This window comes from Ips typographus, linkage group LG1 (assembly GCF_016097725.1).
Source record: "Ips typographus isolate SLU linkage group LG1, UJ_Ityp_2.0, whole genome shotgun sequence".
NCBI classification, from domain to species: Eukaryota; Metazoa; Arthropoda; class Insecta; order Coleoptera; family Curculionidae; genus Ips; species Ips typographus.
The window spans coordinates 5,112,828-5,134,883 of NC_138422.1; the positions used below are offsets into that span (position 1 = coordinate 5,112,828).

Below are 22,056 nucleotides of genomic sequence, written 5' to 3' on the forward strand. Positions count from 1 at the left end.
TTTCGAGATATCCGCTCTTAAACGTCTGTATTTTTTAAATCAATATTTTGATTGACACACCGAGAAACTGCAATGCTGGCCATAGGGTTGTAGAGCAGTCCAATCCTATGGCCAGTCCAGTACTAAATTCTAATTCTTACCGATAATTTTACGAGTCTTTTTACATTTAAAGAATAATAGTTAGTCCCTTCTCCGCGACTATACCGGTTAGTTAAATAAATCTAACCCGCTAAATAGTTTTAAACCGACCTAAAACCGTTCTAAATAAACAGAGTATCGTTTTCAATAAAAATAAAATAAAAACAATAGTTTAGGTTCCACCGAGATTTGAACTCGGATCGCTGGATTCAAAGTCCAGAGTGCTAACCATTACACCATGGAACCACGAGAGCAGCATTTGAAAAAACACTACGAAAATAAATCTTTTGCGTAGGTCAAGGAACCCATCGTTCGTGCTTGTGAACTTAACCAAAAATAACAGCGCATATTTTAATGCGCGATTATGTAACCTTGAAAAATGTACTTAAGATGACTAGGTCAAAACAGATAAATATTTGTAAATATATCTAAAATGTGATAACATAACATTAGTCGATCAAGCTGGCAATTAGATAACAATTCTGGGAAAATGTTCATAGTTTCCAGAATCGCTAAATAATATACCACAATAATAATAATTGTGGTAATTATCGAAAACTTTATTTATTAGAGTAAAATAACTAACAATAACGTTCCCTAGAGTACAATGGAACGTTTATATACAATGTATTATTTACTATTGGAAAACCACCTGGCTTGAGTCAAATGGCCCTGAAATGGAGAGCCTCAGCATTCCAAGCTTTCCGTAATAATTCTTCTTTTGACCTTTCATTTGGAGTAGATAAACCTAACCTAAAAATAAATATTATGTCTTTAGTAATAATACACACACCGGCAAAATTAGAGGAACGGTCAAAATTTAGACTTAGTTTAACATCAATTTCCTCTTTAATCCTTCGCTCGATTTTGATTATCTTTTTTATGAATTGTAGCTTGATTCTTCATGAATACATCTGTCTTATTACGATTTTTAAATGGTTTGTCTTTATGTCATATACAGGGACGAAAAGGAAGTAAGAAATTTTCTGTGCTCTTCGAGACACCCTGTGGAGAGAACAACTGAGAATTGAAAACAGTTTATAACATCAAATTGTAGCCAGTTATTTTCTGAACATTTCCCTTTTTATTCCCTCTGATATCTCATATATTAAAGAAAATACAGGGTTTCGAAGAAAATGTGGATATTGATCGTATTTTTCCACACCTGTTTTAGAGGTAATCTATTGCCATGGTTTCCTATTCAAATTTGCTATACGTCCGTGGTTCTTGTCGAGCGAAAGTCAAGAACATTCATCATTTTGATTCTTAAAAATCCAACATGGGTGATATGGCTTCTACTGATGTGGCAAAAACTGTAGCGTTGATTGAAATTGGTACAAGTTACAGCGATGTTGCTCACATATTAGGAAAATCAAAATCTACGATATATCGTAATCTAAGACATTGGAGACAAACGGGAGAATATGTGAGGAGACGAGGTCAAGGAAGAAAACGGTCAACCACGGCTAGAGATTACAGATTCATAGTCTCGCAAACATTATTGAATAGGCGTAAAACAGTACCGCAACTAAGAAGCGAACTGGAAGAAATACGTGGAAGAACAACTCGGTTGGTTTGAAGGCTTATAGAACCAAGAAAGCTCTTGGAAAGCATTACTACAGCGACGTCATCGTGTGGACAGACTATGCTTTGCTAGGGAGCACGAAAATTGGGAAAATGATCAGTGGGCCAATGTTTTGTTCACAGATGAGAGTCGATTTTATGTTAATTCCATCGACGGCAGGGAAAGGTTATATCACCGCCGAGGAGAACAAGATGAACATGTTAATTTTACTCCCACTGTCTCCTATGGGGGAGGCTCAGTGATGATCTGGGGTGGAATATGCTTAGGGGCACGAACAGAGTTGCTGGTTGTTAATGGAGCTTTAAATGCACATGGATACATTCATGATCTGCCAGATAATCTCGTACCATTCGCCCCCATATCGGAGAAAAATGTTTGCGAATGCACGACAATGTCCGCCGTCACAAGGCTCATTGTGTCATTTGTTGCCACATTGTGTGTGAAAAATTCGGTCATTTTAATCGGTCGGAAAATAAACTCATGCAGTTAAGAGATAACAAGTTTTCATGCAAAATTATCGATAATTTTTATGCACTCGTGCAATTACCCCCGATAAAATACCGAAACAACAATTTCTTTAAGGATACACATAAATGAGATATATGCGATCATACATGTACCAATCAAATATTTGTAGACAAATGTAAAAAAGTTAATCTAAAATACTAATTAATTAGGCCAAAATCCGGTAAGTTACTAAGGAATAAATTGAACCCTAACGCACTTTATTGATTATTTTAGAAAAGGCGTCCCTGAGCTTTGTATTTATTCTAAATCGGTTAAGTTCGGTTGTGGTAATAATTCAATTTTTTCATCTAGTATTCCTAATTTACCTTGATTTTATGTTATACTCACGAATTAATTTATTAAAATACAATACTTACATTTTACGCTCCTGATTCCAGGCCAGTTCTTCAATTTTAGACTGAGCTTCTTCAGGCAGCTCCTCAAATGGCCTTGAACAGTCTACTTTAGACAAATCCAGTCTGGAGTCAAATTAATATTATGTACTTTCCAATATTTTACAAAGTAAAAAAATACCTTTCTTCTGAAATTAATAAACAATCCCACCACATATCTTTACACTTGTCTAAGTGAATTAATAATTTACGTCCATCCACAGACCAAACAACATCGTTGTATTTGCATTTTTGGCATAACTCTCCTAAAATAATATTCATTTATGTCACTGTACTTCAAAATACAAACCTATTTTGTAGTACCATCCAGAAGCATGTTTTCATTAAGTTTTACTGTAAGTTGTTGAGGTAATACTGTCACTTTAAGACTCTTGCAGAGCTATTTTCTGGAATTTGAATAGTAATGTCCAGGTCAACCATTGATTGTGACCAGCAATAGTTGTCAACAATTGACCCGTTGTAGTATTCTGGTGGGTGAGAACAGTGGACTAACTTTAGGTTCTTCCTTTGCTTTCGGACTGTCATCTGAAACAAGGTAAACCTGTCATAAAAACTTTTAGATTAATCAAACCATTGGTAATACTAAGTATAATTAATACAGGGTAGTCCAAATTGATTATAGGATAATTCAAGAGTGGAAAGTACATACAAAATAAACTCCAAAGCACAGTATAAAGAATATAATACCAGTAAGATCACTGCTTTGAAGTGTCCGCAAATGCAGCCGTTTTTGATTATCGGTCGTAAATCACCTTAATGTCCGACAGGGCTATTATTTCATCACCTATTGAAGTCAATATTTCAATAGCTTAATATTATGACTGTTTTATGCAAAACATCTGTACAAAGGCTCTCTTGTAATTTCTTGCCTGTTTTGGTATTTTTTTGCAGTGAATTATAGAAAATCAATTTATTGTATTGGAGCCCATCTTTCAAAATTAATAGATAAAACTGTGTGCACTGTTGAGTGTCTTGAGAATGAGTTATTTTCATAATAAAAAAACCTAACCTTACAAAATTTTATTGAAACTATGTTTAATGAAAAGTATTAGATAAATTTAATTCAGCAATTTTATAGTATGTATAATACTTGTTGCAAGTTATGTTTTGTACTTGCAAGTCTTAAGTAAATTAATAATTTCAATTCTGTTTATATTTCAAATGAACACTTACCAATATGAATTTTATCAATAGAGTCTATAATTCTTGCTCACCAACTTCTTCAGAAGTTACAACTACCTCTTCTGCAACAACTTGAGGAACATCACTTTCCAACAAGACAGTCTGTTCTTCAGGCTGCTCTTTTTTGCTTACTGGCTTCCACTTGAAGTAAGCATTTCTAACTAAATGTTCAGCCAGTCCTTTTGGTAACCCAACAGGTGAATTTGGCTCAGTAGTCTCAAAGTAAAGTCTGTTCTAAAGTTTACACAAATGTAAGGATATGAACTATAATTCCTGCAAAAATTAACATAGACAAAAGTGGGAAAATATATTTACCTTCTATTGAGAAATCCAAATATGTGATCCAAGAATGTAGGTAATGTTTTACATTCTTTTAGCATGTTGAATAACAAGTCATCATGTTGCAAAGAGTCTGACATGTTTCAGTTTGTCACTAACAAATAAATATAGAATGAATACATGTAACTGATAAATTTCCAATTAGAGATTATAATTTCTCATTTTTGTTAACATTAACTTTAATTTGGTGTTTAGTTTAGTAAACAAACAAAACAGTAACCAACACTAAACAAAAGAGAAAGATGTCAAACAACAAAGTTAGGTTAAGTTTATTTGATATTTGACAGTGGCTTGAGTACAAAGTGTGCGTTTCAGTAATCAAATCACCTTGGAGGCAACTCAGACGCAGCATTTGTCTGGCTTGTATGTCAGCACAACACTCTAATCAGTTTTGTAACTCATGTAATCTCACAGAAATGGGGACTGAATGAAACTATTATCCTCAGCTGTTAGAAACGAAACGTACTAGAACCAAATTAAGTAAACATGTTATGCAACCTCGTTGTACTATATATAGTATACTAATTTCTAGTCCTATAGGTATATTGTCTATTTTCTTAACAATTTAGAGAACGGGTAAGTAGGCAATTGCCACTGGCTGAATAGATATGAATTAACAAGTTAGTCTTAATAGTTGTAGTTTTGCGAAAACCTGAATAATGGGTCGAGCGAGCAGGCCTTAAGACAAAAGACGCCATCTATATATAGAGCCAATATCTGAACTACTCATTTGATGTCTAACTGTCGCAAATGTCAAATAAACGTCAATTGGCTATTATTGGGTGATTGTTTTTGTTTATTGATTATTTGTTGTTGTAGTATTTGTTATTTGTTTTATGTGAGAATAATAAGTGAGAATTAAAAGAAAATATCGTTTTAAAATGTATATCCAAGGCACTACAAGATTTGTCACTTTAACAACATTTTGGTATGTTAAAAAATTGGATACAAATATGGAAAGATTTTTTCTCAAGTAAGGTTTATTACTTTTTTACATACTTAACATTATTTTTTTTAATATTGGTTTTAGCTGTTTTACCATAAATACCACAGGGGTGTGTAAAGTCAACATGAAAGAGATTTCTAAAGGATTAGAACACTACACAACCCCATTTCAACAAGTTTTAATTAAAAATGAACCAAGTTCCTTGCAGGGATCTACATCATCACTTGTCTCTGTTCATAGTATTACACTGCAGAAGATTCACCTAAACAGTTTCTTATGAACAATCAAATTCCTTATGACATAGATGATCATCTACTAAGGAACTGTGAGTACTTAATAACAAAATACACCTTAAAAAATAGTTCCTAAGCAAGTATTGAAACAAGTGTAGAAGACAAGAGATTATGTACCTAATGTAATTTAAATTTATAGCAAATATAGCCCTATAGGAAAAAACAATGTAAAAAACAAATTAAATCACCTGAGTCTCAAATTCAAAAAATTTGTGGAAACATGACATATGAGAAGAGTGTGAGACCTGAGTTTTAATCTGCAGTCGAGGGGTAAACCACTGAGTACAGTTTTGTCCCACTAATTCCTTGTAATTCCTAATAATTTCCAATAACTAATTTTCTCAATTACCATAAGAGAAAGTCTATAAGAGTCTAAAAAAAACTTTTTTAATTAAAAAGTAACAATTTAACCCAAAGTAGATATCAACTGCTGCTTAGTTTAAATGGGACACCTTGTATATTATTGCATTTTTGAATTCTACATCAAATTCTAGACATATTTCATGTATTAATGTCATACACTTATCTGTATCCGTTCTGAGATATTTACATTTTATGTGAAATTTATTATTTTTAGTCTCCAAATCATATAGGTTTGTTCTGAGAGTGGGTGCAGAAAAACAATAAATATATGATACAGGATTGTCAAAAAAAGAGATCAATTTTAAAAAAGGACATTTTTCAAATTGAACATCTCATTCTTATAACTTTGTCTGATTCTCTGTTCAAAATGAAAGTAAATTTGTATTAGATCACATATTTGAAAAATGTATTCTTTAAATTGATACATTGAACCATCCTGTAACTGTCAAAATAATTGAATTATTGAAGGTTAAAGTAGTAGCTGTCAAATTCAGTTTGTATAGACTTTTATATTGTCAATGGATAGAAATATAATGGGCTTTCCAAAAATATGGCTGTTTGTGTTGATAGGCTGTTTTGTTTGGCTGCCAGAGGGCTCCAAAGCTATAAATTTTTTTTTTATATATTTACCTCTCCTGTATGATCCCGAGACATTGTCATATAGTTATGGGACACTCTGTATAGTTTTGTAATACTGCTCTAATCTTGTTAGATGATGTTGCTACATAAGGTATTTTGAACTTATTACATTCTGTGTCATTGATTATATTTTGGATGACCAATGTTGCTAATTATTTTTGATTAGCATTTTTTAGTTTCTCTATTAGTTTTGTTTTAGAGTTTAGTATTTTGCTGTAATTATTATATTATTTGGAATTTGCGATCTTAACCGTTCCGATAACCGTTAACACTTCCACTTTTTTCAAGTAAAATTTTTGTTGAATTCTGGAGGAAAGTCGATGAAAACGACATTCAAAGACTAATTTTATTTAAACATGAATCATAGTTGTCAGTCTTATTGGAAAAAAGGTGGATACATGCCATTAATTTTAATAATTTTATTAAGTATTCAACTGATGTTGTTACACATACAACATAAATTTGTGAGTGCACTTTTAAGTTAAAAACTACAATTTGTGTTTTGAATAAATTATCATAAGAAATACTTTCGTTAAAGAAAAAAATTCGGTCGGTAGTTTCGCAGAAAATGAATTTAAAAGTTAACAATATTACCTATGTGCATAGTCATTATTCCGTTAGCTAAGTTAAGTTAATCGCAGCATAGTACATCAGATATACCTAAATCCTACATCAAAATGTTATAAGCACCTACTTGAGCATCAAATATACAATATCTTCATTATTAAAATTGCTATTTAGGGTTTTTATCAATGCATCGACAACTTGACCCATACTAATTTCAATTAAACATTATAAAATTATAGCAATTTTTAAATCGATTCATCATTACATCTTTTATTTCTGTTAATTTTGATATATTGAAAACATGCCACCGAAAAGAAGGCTAATTTTAGCTTCTTCTTCCTGGTAGGAACATTAGTCTACCATAAAGTCACCCTGCATTATTAGAAGTAACTTTTCTATTGGTTTATAATCTTTATTAATTGCAAATGTAATAGCTTTTTACTAATACGTTTTTATAATTATTCTTATCTAATGTTTTTTTTTATTATAACTAGTGCAAAACCAAAATCCCAGTGATGTTCTTATAAAGTCTGAGCCTCCAGACTGTCACACTTTACAAAACCATAACAAAAAGATTGCGAACGCGAGAATGTTATTGATTGAACACTCTACAGGAGAAGATTCTATTGAATCTAAACGACGAGAGATAGTTGAAAATGAAACTACTGTGTACAAATGTCAAGACTGCGATGAAGTGTTTCAGAAGTTCGCTGATTACAAATTCCACCGTGCTCAGCATTCTATTGAGAGGAGAACTTGTAAAATATGTCATTTACTTTGTCAGGGAATCACAAAGGTCTGACTACAAAATGATTGAACTTGCTTTTGTGACTTAGAAGTTTTGTAGTTGAATGAACATATGAATATCCACACTGGTTTGAAACCTTTTAAATGTGAAAATTGCTCTAAAGGTTTTGCTTCTGCCCACACATTAAAAAGCCACATGGAATGCCATATATCTGAGTTTAATTTCGAGTGTGATAAGTGTGGGAAAACGTTTAAAACTAAAAGATCATTAAGAGGACATTTGGACACTCATGCCAAGAAAGTTAAGGATATTATGTGTAAGGTAAAAGTGATAACTTTGTGTAATATTTGTTTTAACTAAAGCAAAGTTTTGCATTTTAGATTTGTGGTGAAGAATTCCTCTTTGCTTCTGAATATAGACTGCATTGTCTTAAACATTCCAATCAACCGCCTCTACCACAACCAATCTGCCAATTGTGCAATAAGTAACTTGATTATAGCAATATCTGAACTATAAATTAATGACCAATCATTTTCTAGGTATTTAAATATGAAAACCAATTAAGAGCCCACTTAAATACTCACTCTGAGCTGAAATTTCCATGCCAGTATTGCAACAAAATATTTCTTAACATGACTAAGTTAAGAAAACACGTTAACAGAAGTCATATTGTAAATGAGTGCGAGTTTTGCAAGAAGATTTTTTATGACAAAGCTGAGTTTACTAAGCACAAAAAAAACCGAACATGTTGAAGGTAAGTTTAACTGTTTTTCTGTAGGAGTATTGTATCAATTCAGTTGTTGGAGTTATTTGGTAAAGCAAAATTATATGTACTGACTACTGAGGAATGTGAGTTTCGTTGTTTTCTCTTGTTTGCTTTTTTTGACTCTCTGCGGCCGTGCGCGCGGCTCTTTTTCAAAACAATTTCACGGACCTCGTATCTTTTATGTTTTCCGAATTTCTCGTAAAACTGCAAACATAGCTTTTATCAACGAATTGACTAAATTAAATGTTTCTGAAGGGATTTATTACCGCGCCTGCTATCTATCTGAAGAAAATCTTTTAGATACTGTTTTTACTGTCTTTTGTTATTTATTTTAGTGTTTTTTGTTGTTTTTATTTTTGTTCTTAGTTTTGTTTTCTGTTTATTTTCAGGTTTACTATCCTATATATCAGGGTTGTTACGATAAAGGTAGGATTTGTTAATTTTTTTATTGGTGTTGGTAACTAACTTTATCAATTTAACAATCCATATTACCCGATTAATAATCTTAATATTAACTCTAATCCATAAACCTAATAGTTTAATTTGCTGCTGATATTAGGTCAGGGAATTTTCACTTGAAAATTATACAGTCCAACTGTTCAGAGAAACTGTCATATTTTTAAGCGTTTAACATGAACTCCTTCCAACATAATAAGTAAAGAATGGTTTAAACAAGTCTTTTTAAATACATAGTATAATTATTAAAGTGTTCTTCATCATATCCTGTTAACCTGTGAATACAATGTAATTTTTATGGTCTTGTGCAGGCATAGACTTTTAACTGTCCTTAGACACCCTGTGTGGTGCGGTCAAGAGAGTTGACTTAAAATTATGTACTACATAATATGAGACTTACACCTGACTTAGAATGACAGATGATTAGGGTTACTGCTTTAATTCGAGATTGAGCGCTGCTATGTCTCATTTTTTGGAAAATCGGTATTTCATGAGGCACGTTAACTGGGAAACGGCCAAAATGTCCCGAGAGATTGGCCTAAGCAACACTCTCTTATGTTAAAACAAAAAAATATATTGGTCAATTGGGGACTACTTGAAAATTATTTTTTTTTGCACGCGCTTCTTTTCCACCCTGTGCAGTACAGTTATAGTGAATTAAAGTCAAAGTTTTTACGTCAGCACAAAGCCATTAAATCAAAGTTAATGACAGTCTAAACTGCATTAAAATCTGTTGATTTGCTTTGAAATGGGGAGCTTTTAAAAAGGTTTATTTTTCGTGTGTTTTCGTTTGTGAAAAATTAACTCAAATTAAAAGCATTAAACTCAAATGTGTACAGACACTTTTCCAACAGGAAGCTTATCACAGATTTTCGAATTTTTTTTATATCTTCAATTGACTTAAGGTAACTAGGAAGCAGTTGATATGCTTTGTATTGTGGCCCCTTTCGAAAAAAGATTGATTGATGTTGGAAAATTCTCAAATCTCCCCTTGTTCTTGTGACTAAAGTAAGATTGTTGTCATACATGTCCATGTGCACAAAAGATGCGGGTATTTTTTAACAAACATTACTAGACAATATAGAGATGGCACTGTAAGTATTCCCAGTTCCTTAAAGTATGGCTTACATGATGTTTGTGGAGATAGTTTGAGTATACATCTGATTATTCTTTTTTGTGCCACAAAAGTTTTCTGTAAATTTGACGATGAACCCCATTTGTTCTTTGGTTATCAAGCCCTATAGCCTCTCTGATGAGCCGTAATACGACGAAACCGGTCAGAGGATTGGGATTGATAAACAAAAAAGAAAACCTCACCATTTTTAACTCTCCTAATATTATAACATATACAAATGGCTTTAGTGAGTTTATTATGAATATAGAATCGTTTTCAGTTTATATTAATCTAAATACCCTTAAATCCATAACAAAATAACCTAACTGCTTGTTTTCCTTTTAGTATTTATTTATTTTATGTTTAAGTCATTTACTTAAAATGTTTTTATAAAATACATTATTTTAGAAAAACCGACAGTATGTGAATTTTGCCAGAAGGCTTATGACAAGCCCAAAAACTTACAAGAACACATTCGAGTCCAGCACACTAAAGATGGCCTCGAAAACAAGTGCGAGACTTGTGAAAAAACGTTTATAAATCGATTTCTTTTGAACAATCATATTAAGACACATTACAGGTGTTTCAAGTGTCCTAGTTGCAGCATGACATTTGCTTCAAGGTAACTTTAGAATCCGCTCTCTTGTCAATACTATTTACGTTATGAGGACCCTACTTTTTCAGGTATAACTTGCAGTTACACTCTGTAACACACACTAATGAAAGGAAGTACAAGTGTTTGATTTGTTCGAAAAGTTATACCTCTAAAGTTAACTTGCAAAACCATACAAGTGTCCACTTTGACGACCGGCCATTCGAATGTACGCAGTGTGGCAAAACTTTCAAAAATAACAGGTTTTAAATACACCTTCAATTCACGTACAGGTTAATTATAAAGGGGTAATTTTTAGGAGATTGTACGTCCATAAAGTGGCACACGAAACCGAACTCAAATTCGAATGCGACACTTGTGGAAGAAAATTTAAAACCAAACAGTATTTAAAAGCGCATATGTACAAACATAATAAAGGTAAAAAATCGAATTTTTAATTGCACTATCAATTGACAAAACTATGTCACAGTTCAACCGTTTGATTGTCCTAAATGTCCCAAGCGTTTTAAACATAAAAAGACATTGGACAAACACATGGACAAGAAACATCAGAAGCAAGGTTCTTTACAATTTACTGACGTTGATAGTGAGAGAGACTCTGAGGAAGACACGGAAACTAACAGTGATGAAAAGGAATTTAGTGGAGAGAGAAAGAGTAAAGATTTGGCAGGTTTGTGTAATGACAGGGAAGGGGAAGTTACTCCGGCTTCAGAGTTTGTCAAAGTCAAAATTGAAGAATTGGATGAATAAATAAATTTGCGGGTCTGATATAAAGTTTTTTTGTTTGTTATGATTGACACTACTTTGATTATTTTTAGTGATATTGTGATCTTATTATGTAGTTAGCATAATAGTATTTATTTATTTGATTTGGTTATTCAAGTTTACTATTAATGACTTGTGAATAATTATTACAGTTATAACAATAATTATTATTGTGAATGTCTAAAAAATAAAAATATTTGTAGATTGTATCATTATTGTGGTTTTGTTGTAATGTGGCATTAATAGTTGTTTGTCTTGTTGTAAAGTCTTTTTTTATTTATTTAGATGTGCTGCATTTTAGAAAATGGCCGTTAACATGTTCATAAGATGACATGATTTTTGTTATCAACATGTAATGCAAAGTGAGACAACGATAGAGTAAAGTTTATTATCTCATTTGATTCGAAAATTAAGTAGGAAAAAAATGTTAAAAACAAAAGGTTTAGAAAATATTGAGTTGCATGGATTAAAATTTCATTTGAATACAGGGTGATTTGCGGTGGTGTATTAGAAGTATCTAGAGAACAACTCAATATTTTTCACTTAAATTTGTAGTGTAGCCTAGTCCAAACTCTTTTCCAAAACATTTTGGACTTTTGATTTTTCAAGAACATCAACTTTTGATTTTCAAATGGAACACCCTGGTTTTAATCCCATTTTTGTATTCCTCGCAAGAAGGCTAGTAATTAATACTTCCCTATACCTATCTTGCACCGTTTCTTAGATATTTTATAAAAATGGTGAATTTGTCAGAAAAACGGTGGTCCAAACTTTAATTAAATTCTCAAGCCCTGAAAGGTTTGCTGATGTGACCTTTTGTCCTCAGTTAGATAATACTACATGGCTGAAAAGCCCCGAGACAGAAAATGAAAAAACCTACAGAGTGGTCAATATTTACCTTTTAGTCGGACTGCAAAACACATGCAGATAACTCAGATGGTTATCGTATTATGACATTTTATGCAGATCTCAGGCGGAAAATGTCAGTACAATTAATCAATTTTATCTATAACTCGAGTTGATATCGAGTATAAAATTATCAACAAAAGCTAAAAATGTCTTTAAAATGGACTTTATTTCGGTTAGACAGAATAAAAAACAAATAAAGTAAGTCGGGTATAAAAAATAAAATATCTATATAATACACGCATAATTTTTCCTAAACATAAACACTAAAGATTACTTCCATAGAAAACCTGTTCGATTGCCATGAAAGCTATCATCTTATAATTAATATTATTGTCAATTAAATATGATCATGTTGTTGTTGGCTCGAGCTTGAAGGTGCTTATCACAGCAGAAAGTGATTATTCATTTTCAATTCGATGTTTTAGTGAGCGCATTAAAAAAATTATTACTGCCTTTGAATAACATTTTTATAATTTGGAGTTTTATAAATTAAAAAACTTCGTTGTCTGTCACTTTACTCACTAAATAAAATGTACAATTATTGTCTATTCCTATTGTTGTAGCCTAAATTGATACATTTACTTAAAACTAATTGTTCCAATAAATAAATATACAAATCTTCTATAGAAAAATTAATATCATTTTAATATTATTAAGATAAATTTGTATTTTTGTTGTAAAATATCTCATGCGGTTACATTATTCAAGTCTTTGAAACTCGACTAAAATCAGTCAAACCGCGTTAAAAGTATATCATTTAAAATGTACCATGTTTTTCTAGTAAATAAATTACTAATAAACACGTCTGTAATTACTTAACTACTGTACACTTTTATTTTATTGAGGGTTGTTATCTCTCTTGCACTTCAGGTAAAACTCGTTTTACTTTAAGGATGGCTTCTTAGGTATATTCATTAATAATTATAAGGTCCGTACGCTGATCCCGTGGTATAATATGGTCCTGAGTAAGGTTGTGGTGGTACTGGATATCCTGCGTAGGCATATTGTTGTTTTTGCGGATACACTAAAGAAAATGACGAATAATTAATAATAAGCAAACTAGCGTGAGAAAGTAAAGTAAAAGTGGCGTTCAAGATTAGTAAAAGTAGTTTACAATCATACTATACTATAACATTTTACGTTACGGTTTTATTTTTTGGTGTTTTTGCTTTGGTGAATCGTGCTATTTTTATTACATAATCAATTAATCAGGCAACACTGAATTCCAGGAAAACATTGTATTTTTTATTAGTTAATTATTCTAAAATGCGTAGAATTTTTAAAAACTATTTATTTTAATGAGCCAATTAATTAACACTGAATATGTCACTCAGTAAATATAATTATTGTTTTTTATTTTTTAATTCAATTTTTATTATTGAAAATTAAGCACAAAATGGCTCATATAATACACTGTCCCTAGTCGGTATGCCCAATTCAACTAAAATATTTTCAAGATGATGGCACTCTTGGTTTTACACCGGAAGGCGACTATAATTTTGTTAAAATGTTAATTGAATCGGTCAACATATTTTTGTAAATATACCTTTCCTGACTAAAAGGAGCAATAACTTACTTTGCAATGAAACTTTGAAATATTGTAAACAAAAATTTGTTTTATTTAACTGACAACACGCAATAACCCATTTGAATACAAATCATGAATTTTTACTTTAAAAGACTTTTTACGGAGTGATGTTTTAAGTATCTAGGGAACGGCTCAATATTTTTTGTGGAAAAATGGAGTGTAGCCCAGATTGGGTCCAAACTCTCTTTCTAAAGTGCTTGTGATTTTGCGGTTTGGGCGGATCAGTCGTAAAAGAACCCCAACTTTTCATTTTCACATGGATCATCCTGTTTCTAATCTCATTTTTGAATTCCTCGCAGAACGTTCCGTTTGTTTTTTAGATATTCCATAAAAAATAGTAAATTTGTCATCAAAATGGCAGTCTAAACAATAATCTAGTCTTGTCCTGAGAAGTATCACATGGTTGAAAACCTTAGAGACTACAGATCAAACAACCTACGATTACAGGGTGATCCATATTTATTTTTTATTCGGACAGTTAATAATTTTTCCTTATATAGGTAGTGATAAGGGAATTGTTTTACCAGATATATTAACAGGGAAAGAAAAATAGAAAGAATCATGGATTACCCCGATTCACAAAAAGGGAAACAAAGAAGATTGTTTTGACTATAGTTATATCTGTTATCAGTACAATGAGCCGTCTCTGTGGGAAAGAAACTTTATAGAAGAAGAGTACAGTCCTCTGGAAATTGAAGAACAAGCTGATTTTAAAAACATTACAAAATTTGGTACAGTCAGGGAGAAAAGTGGTGTCAAATTTTGACTTCCAGAAACGCAGTATTCGTAATTTACCAGTAATTTACCGGTCAAATTTTACAAAAGTAAAATATTTATTGGTAAATTAGCCATCACTACTTAAATCGAAAAGTGTTAAGAAGGCATTTCCGAAGATTGAAGCAGAAAAATTGAAGAATGTCAGGTTTTAATGTTTTTCTAAAATTTCGTATTTTTTCGGCTATTTCCGGAAGTAATCGAATTTTTTTAAATGTTAAAACGATATAAGATTGATCTCCAAATTGGACAACTTTGCCTTTATTTAACCAACTTTGTATCTCTTAAAGCTGGGTTTATACAGCGCACAATGCATAACTTAATGCATAACATAGAAAGTTGGCTTTACAGTAATGCCAACTGTCGTTTATACAGCGCACAACAATTGCACAATACCGCATAGAAAGTTCATAATTTTTAACTTTCTATGCAATTCTTATGCGAAAACAGCTGTACGCGTGCGCAAAATTTTGTAATATTATATTTTGACATCCGCCGTCCGTCATTGTATTGTGTTATTGTTTTGCTTATGAATTGTGGATTTGGATTGTTCAAGAATTGTGGTTTGTTCTTGATGTTGTATTTGTGATTTATTGGTCATTTAGTGCAATAAAAACAATTGAAGTGTCTACGGAAAAACAGAGTTTAGTAGTAAAAATTATCTAGAGCTAATTAGTTTCTCTTTACATCAAGAATTGATTTTTTTTTTTTTTTTTGTGAAACCGTAGGGAATATCCCTACACGTAGCGGAATTTTGCTTTAAAAGTTAATCGTGGGGAAAAACGGAAGGAAAGGAAATTACAGGAAGTCTGTTTTGTAGGGAATTATTTCAGTTTTAGATTTAAAACGCCGATTGGGCATTTTTAACTAATATAATATGTATAATGAAAACCTATCTCGAAAAGTCATTAGTGTGAAAGTACGCAGCGTGTTTTGTGAAAAACTACAGCAATGAGTGACTCAGATAGAGATTCTTCTACAAGCGGTCCCTCTGCTAGCAAAAGGGCAAAACATACTGATGGTGATGAATTATGAATTAATAAAATACATCAATTTATGCTTAACGTGCTTGACTTCAGTACGTCAGTGAAGGTAAAGCTACGTTTTCCTCCACGGTCGCCAGTCGTCAGCGACCGCGACACGGTAGCTGCTACCAATTCGCTAGACCTGGATTAATGTAATTTAAGTACAACTGTTTTCCTACAAATTCGCGGGTCGCTGCTACCAGCGAATCGTCGCCAGTCATTGGTCGCCAGTCGCTTGTCTCGCCCTAGAGCAGTACAGTCGTTAGTCGCAGCGAATTTAAATTTAGTTTCATTAAGTTTTATCCAGAAATGGATGGATTTACCATTGAAAAGGATGAACAGCTTGTTCATCTGATCAGTAATAACCCAGAATTATATGATCCCAGAATAAAGAATGAAATCCTTATTCTTTTCGCTTCTTAAACATTGGTAAAACTTGTTCTCTTCTTTCCCGATCATGCACTAAGGACAGTAGTAATATATCATCATCCTGATAACTGTCCAACAATAAAAGTAAAGACCTTGTTTTAGACAGGTTCATTTTAACTCCGTTTAACGTTTCAACTCCGATGAGAATTACAAAAATTCGCCAGCGAATTAAATCTAGAGGAAAACAGAAGCCGGAGCGAAAATCGTGAACGAATCAATCGTCGCTACCGAGTCGCGGTCGCTGACGACTGGCGACCGTGGAGGAAAACGTAGCTTAACATGTAACTTTAAAAAATAAAACACAGGAATTTGCGTGCCATCAGTGCCATCTGTCGGAATAAATTATAATTAAGAGACCGTAGGGAAATGTAGAGAAATTTTAAGGCAGAGTAGAGTGAATTTTATTTTCAGAGGTTAACATCACTGTTTCTTGTGCACAGTGATGCCAACCTGTAGGGAATTTCCCTATTCGTAGGGAATATTGCCTATAAATTAGGTGCGTAGGGAAAAAGGGGCAGAAAATTCAAAGTTACGCGTATGTAGGGAAATTTGAAGTGATTACTAAAAAAAGTTTAAAAATCCAATAAAAAATTTAAAAAAACAGTCTCGGCGGCACTTACCATACCATTTATGACATTAAGGGCTTAAGCCTTAAGTTCCAACCTTAAAAATACATATAATAAAATAATTTTGAAATTTCCATACCTGTACAAGTATACAAATAAGACTTAATTTGTTTGAATTTTTTGTTAGTTTCTTGAGTTTAGTAAATTCACAATTATGTGTCCTAATTTATTTCGTTTTCTTTTTCATTTTATTTGTTTAAGGTTTGTGTTGTTTGTTTTTATTAATATTGTTTCTGTTAATACCATATATGATATTCAAAAAAAATGTAAATTTTTATTTTGCTTAGTAGTATAAAGATTTATTATTTTATATTTTTTAATTAAACAAATTTTTCAAAATATTATTTGGATTACCTTTAATTAAACTATTATGGTTTTGCCAAAATATAGTAAAAAACAAAAACATCAATTATTTATGATTGTGAAATGTTAACCTGAGTTTTAAGATGTAGCATCATAGGCCATCTTGTTTTATCAGAATGAGTTAAAATGAGACAGACATTATAAACACTCTAGTAAACACTGACGCCAAAATGCATCTAATACCCCACTGGGCCACTGTACAACAGCGTAGGGAAAAGTAGGGAAATTTCTGGTTGACGGTTGGGGAAATTTGTTCTGAAAGGTTGGCATCACTGCTTGTGCAATGTATGCATGCATTAAGTTATGCATTGTGCGCTGTTACCGGTTTCGAGTTACCCATACTTAGACACAAATTTGTAGCACCCTGTAGAAAGTGTTATTGTTGTATTTTTGTTTAAAGTTACATTGCAATCAATATCTGTTTCTAAGATTAAATTCATATGTTTTTACAATTCTAAAAGGTCACCCATTCATGCAATGAGGCAGTCCTTAGAAAATTAGTAAAAGTTATTCTAGTAGGTAAGTCAAAATTCCTCCCACTTCTTCCGTTCGTTTTAGTTAGTATTGTTATGTTCATTAGTTTATTTAACACATTGAATCCTACATTCACTTTCAAAGCTTTTATTTCCTTCTCTTACATGTGCAACTGTTTAGTTTGCCAAGACCAAAACTTAGGGTCTAATTATTCGTTTTCACTGAAATATTTCTTTGAAATTGAATGCTGATTGTCATAGGTTGTATCAGGAAATTATTGTACAAAGAACATTCGTTCAGCTATATACATATTTATAAGATATTTTGTATTTACAACGCAATTCAAAGTGTGCGAAAGTTCTTTGTAATTTATTCAAATTACATGATAGATTCAAGGCGGGTGCGGGTGTTCCTTAAAAAAGCAATTTTTCGAGTTTGAGCCACCACCAGGTTTGATATTAGATTTCGAACCTTTATTTAAACATGAGTTTCAATAAAGGTACTTTTGTGTAATTTTGATAAAAACCATAATCTTAACATCGAAATCATAATATCAGACGCGTCCAAAACAGGAGAGTTACCAGGCATTAGATATTGCATGTTAATAGCCTCCTCTCGCTCCCTCTCGCCGCGTAGGCAAATGGCCGCTCCGGAAAACAAGATGGCGGCCGTCAAGGCCCACCCGACGCCCGCCCAGGCCAACATGTAGCCCCAATCGTAGAAAATTCGCGTTTGATCACGTAGAACCTGCAAAGATTAGGCATTTTAAGCCCTGACGTGCCAAACTCTATATAAATCCCTTTCGCTGAATTCAGCTCTGAAAAATCAAAAATATGGAGTTCGGCACCGCCTAATGAAAATGTTATCGACCACACAAATCAGTTAGGAACATATTAGTAAGGCATGGGGCTACAAGGCGGCATGTCGATGGAATGTAAATGCTCCTAACCTGGTACGATGTATTGGACGTTGTCTAGTTGTTCACGATCTTTTTCAGCTTGGAGACAGCAAGACCCGAAAAAGAATAGTAGGGCCCCCCCTAAACAGGAAAATACTCCCAGCCAGCCTAGAGCGAATCCCCAGTCGTAATATATCGTGGAGTTGTCTTGCAGCAGCTAGTTTTGAATAATATTATATTATCATATTCCAACTAATTATAGATTTTCGGATAAGTCAAAAATGCAATAACACTTACAGTACTCCATTGTTGGTAAAATTCTTCTCCAACCTGCTTTTCTTTCTCAAAATACTCAACTCCATGCCATAGCCCCATAGCACCTGCACTCAGTAAGCCTATAATAAAGCAAACAGGTAAGATCACTATATCACAATAATTGTAAAATAAAACTGGACACATTGGTCATTAAAGTCAAAGTAAGAAAAATAAAATAAAAAAAAAACCTAAAACTACTACTGAAATTGTAAAGATAAACAAAATATTAAGTAATAAAATAAACTATAGAAGCTGATTTTGAAAATATTTCGACGATTCTACCTAATAAGAGAGACTGGGTAATTATTATTAAGAAGGATTTTATGTATTGAGGGTGGACCAATTAGTAATAGTACATTAAAGCAGATTCCAGACATCAAAATATTAGAATATAGCTGAATTATGCCCAAAGTTGATGTTATAAAATTTAGTTCTTGGGGGTGTTTGAAACAAAAAATTGTGAATTTGAGGTAGTAGTCCATTTCTTCTCAGTGAGGGTGTAAGTGTAAAAGAGATGAGAAAGAACACGCAGCATCCGCCACAAGGCTTAAATAAAGTTCTTTTTCGACTACTGACTTTGAAAGTACCTCATGTACGCTTCCATTTCAAAGCAGAAAGTGGTTATTTGCCGCACGTGTACAGAAAGTGAATCATTTTCTGTCCTAAAGCGTTTTCGCTTCCTACTAACAATCTACCCACCAACTTTTTCGGCGTTTTCGTAACAACGCTTGACATACCTGTTTGAAATAAAGCCATTCCGTCAAAGTGATTTATCGGTGACAATGAGTTCGAGCTACGAAAATGATGTGAATTGTCCTTCTACTCCACCCCACAGCAGTCGTCGAAAAAATATCGTCTATATTTCGAGCCGAAAGTACTTTTGCCGCTTTTACATGATTGCAGCATTCGGCTTCGCCTCAAGCTGCAATTTTCATGTGCAAGCGGCAAATAACTACTTTCCGCTCTTAATATAGAATATACTATTCCCATCTCTTTTAAAAAATTATCAATACAAGATTATGTAGTACGAATACTCTATAATTACCTACGGGTTAAGTATGATTATCTTGTTCTTTCTTTAGATTAGTTTCTATTCTTCTCTAACCAAATTTAAAAGGAACGAGGATTCCAGGATCGGATTAAATAACAAATTCGATATCATACGATTTAGACAAGATTGAATCGAGGTCATTTTAATCCGATCGAAAAATCGGATCGAGTTTTATACGATGAGTATGTGGTCAAAGAAAGTTAGTTATTATCTAAAACACGTGTGGTTTTACAATGTTTCTTATTAAACTGACTTTATTATTATCCAATAAGACAGGAAGTATTCTTTTTTGCAAAAAACACTGGTACATTTAACCCTTCCGGCAAAAATGTCCGGGACTGTTGTCATTAACTTTTACAAAGCCAAATAAATAATACTTTGTAATTACCATTTTACGATTTCCTGTTACAATTATCTGTTCTTTCCTAATGGCAAATTTAAATCGACTTTAATTAGGTGGTACTGACACCAACCAAACCTGCTGTCGTTCGCTGCGGTCAATTCCACTTCTAATCTCTTTAGCATTTAATTGTTGAGCATACGTTTTGCACTGCCAACTTTGCCTTGAAAAATATGTTCAAACCATGATCTACGGTTTGAAGATAAAGCAGATTACCACCACTCAGTAATTGTTGTCATTAGCGGTACCGATTCAAAAAAACTTATTGTATAGTAATGAAGTGAACTTATTGATTTAACTTACATGCCAATAACATTAAAATTGCTGTTGCCGTAATATTTCCAGGAGATCTTCTCCAACATCCTGTTACTCCGGTACAAAAAGCTGCAAACACTGCGAAGAAGGAGATGATGAACAAAGCTATCATCGATCTTCCCATATCTAAAACAGTTTTTTGTTAATAACCAATTTTTGTCTGGACAGTTGATCTACTTACGTAATCTTGTCCAAGCATCGTCACTAAAATCTTTGGTTTCGTTATTCTCATCAGGAATGTAATAGTTGATATTCGTGCAGTAAGTCTCAACGGGGCTCAGGTACAGTTTCACTGAAATTTCAAATGTAATCAGTAACTTTATTTTGAAAATGTCCAATTTGCAAATTACAAATAATCTTGCAAAATCCTCTGAAAAGCAACCGCTTTAAATTGAACTAAAAAATACAAGATAAGTCCACGAATAGACAGTGATTTGTTGGTAAATTCTCATTCGGGTTTCATTAACCAGTATTTCTTTTGTCATGCCTAATTTATCTTTTCTTAATGTTAATTAGTTTGATTTTGAAATAGTAATTATGTGGCATAGAGGATGAACGGAAATTTGTAAAACTCATTTATATGGAGGAATCAAATTAATTCACTTCTGATGCATACCTTTAAACTAATAGGAATTAATTCAACGTTCACGCTATTACGGTATTTGTGTACGACCTGAATAAAACATTTTTGTGTTTCAATATATCGCCTTGATCTTATTGTATTTTTGTCGACGAACGTCCTAAGGTGTTGTGTAGGCTAATTGGTTAAATGACTTCTAAGTATCTATTTAAAACAATTAAAACGCCTCTATATGTAGCAAAAGCCATTACGAGAAATAAATTATTCATAGACCTACTGCAGATTTTACACAACTGTTTTTCTGCATACAATGATACTATTTGGAAATTGCTAGGGAAATTTTCACACTAAGAGACAAAACAACGACCGGATAAGTCAAAGCTATTCTACAACTTTTTGAAAGGGATTAAAATACAAATTAATTCTCTACAATCTAAACTAGATGACATATGTAATCCATTGTCTTCTATTGTGAAGGTTTTTAGATATGTTAATATTTACATTTGCTATATTTATACCACTCGCCTAGTTGATAATTACTTGTATTTTTAACTTTTTATTTATAGATTGTTAGGCATTTATTCTAATTGTCATAACTCCACTCTCAACAGGGTGCATATCCTTGAAATGAAAGAAAGGAGTTATCAAGAGCAAGGCATGTAGAATGTGACAGAAACCTGCCATTGTCAACTACTTCTTTCACATTCTATCAACACTTCTCTTGAGAATTCCACTCCCTGTTTTCAAGAGTTGAACTTTGAATGAATGAGGAACAACACCAATAAATAATTTAGCATAAGAGCATATGGAAAGGGCGGAGGAAGGTCCATAGTAAATAGAAAAAATTTGCCCGTCACCAATGGGCTTGGCTAGTA

General features: G+C 32.6%; 4 protein-coding genes, 1 long non-coding RNA gene and 1 other non-coding gene across 10 annotated transcripts in view; 2 read left to right on the forward strand and 4 right to left on the reverse strand.

Annotated features, from left to right (window-relative positions):
* Positions 1-312: 312 nt before the first annotated feature.
* TRNAQ-UUG (transfer RNA glutamine (anticodon UUG)) lies at positions 313-384 on the reverse strand. Its single transcript has one exon. It is a non-coding gene; the product is annotated as a tRNA-Gln (tRNA).
* Positions 385-683: 299 nt separating this feature from the next.
* Positions 684-4,416, reverse strand: LOC145736102 (nudC domain-containing protein 3). Its single transcript, XM_081990356.1, is given in 7 exon segments — positions 684-891; positions 2,608-2,709; positions 2,765-2,888; positions 2,947-3,012; positions 3,015-3,168; positions 3,844-4,052; positions 4,133-4,416. Coding segments are annotated over 7 exon segments (858 nt in total). The 5' UTR covers positions 4,245-4,416; the 3' UTR covers positions 684-800.
* A 499-nt stretch (positions 4,417-4,915) lies between these two features.
* Positions 4,916-8,474, forward strand: LOC145740200 (uncharacterized). Of its 2 annotated transcripts, none has more exons than XM_081995572.1 (5): positions 4,916-5,137; positions 5,195-5,435; positions 7,467-7,768; positions 7,820-8,036; positions 8,101-8,224. In XM_081995572.1, exons 2-5 carry the CDS (start codon positions 5,387-5,389, stop codon positions 8,109-8,111), a joined length of 579 nt encoding a protein of 192 aa, XP_081851698.1. In that variant the 5' UTR covers positions 4,916-5,137; positions 5,195-5,386; the 3' UTR covers positions 8,112-8,224. The 2 variants fall into 2 exon arrangements, with proteins under 2 accessions (XP_081851698.1, XP_081851696.1); XM_081995570.1 differs by having other exon boundaries at positions 4,921-5,137; positions 7,820-8,041; positions 8,101-8,474.
* LOC145740199 (uncharacterized) lies at positions 8,317-11,646 on the forward strand. 2 transcript variants are annotated; one of them, XM_081995569.1, is made up of 6 exons: positions 8,317-8,474; positions 8,876-8,912; positions 10,465-10,678; positions 10,741-10,911; positions 10,968-11,086; positions 11,139-11,646. In XM_081995569.1, exons 1-6 carry the CDS (start codon positions 8,466-8,468, stop codon positions 11,417-11,419), a joined length of 831 nt encoding a protein of 276 aa, XP_081851695.1. In that variant the 5' UTR covers positions 8,317-8,465; the 3' UTR covers positions 11,420-11,646. The 2 variants fall into 2 exon arrangements, with proteins under 2 accessions (XP_081851695.1, XP_081851694.1); XM_081995568.1 differs by lacking the exon at positions 8,876-8,912 and having other exon boundaries at positions 8,333-8,474.
* Positions 11,647-12,490: 844 nt separating this feature from the next.
* LOC145740197 (uncharacterized) overlaps positions 12,491-22,056 on the reverse strand; it is a 30,475-nt gene continuing 20,909 nt past the window's right edge. The window contains exons 3-7 of one of the 3 annotated variants that reach the window (XM_081995566.1): positions 20,783-20,893; positions 20,590-20,727; positions 18,818-18,915; positions 18,204-18,369; positions 12,491-13,367 (exon numbers count right to left, since the gene is read on the reverse strand). In XM_081995566.1, the coding sequence (XP_081851692.1) occupies positions 13,258-13,367; positions 18,204-18,369; positions 18,818-18,915; positions 20,590-20,727; positions 20,783-20,893 (623 nt within the window). In that variant the 3' untranslated portion in view covers positions 12,491-13,257. Of the gene's footprint in view, positions 13,368-18,203; positions 18,370-18,571; positions 18,738-18,817; positions 18,916-20,589; positions 20,728-20,782; positions 20,894-22,056 lie in introns of those variants that run through there. The other 2 variants (XM_081995565.1, XM_081995567.1) reach the window with 2 other exon arrangements.
* LOC145740201 (uncharacterized) lies at positions 15,566-18,196 on the reverse strand. Its single transcript, XR_014181370.1, has 2 exons — positions 16,054-18,196; positions 15,566-15,975 (listed from the first exon to the last, which is right to left on the reverse strand). It is a non-coding gene; the product is annotated as an uncharacterized LOC145740201 (long non-coding RNA).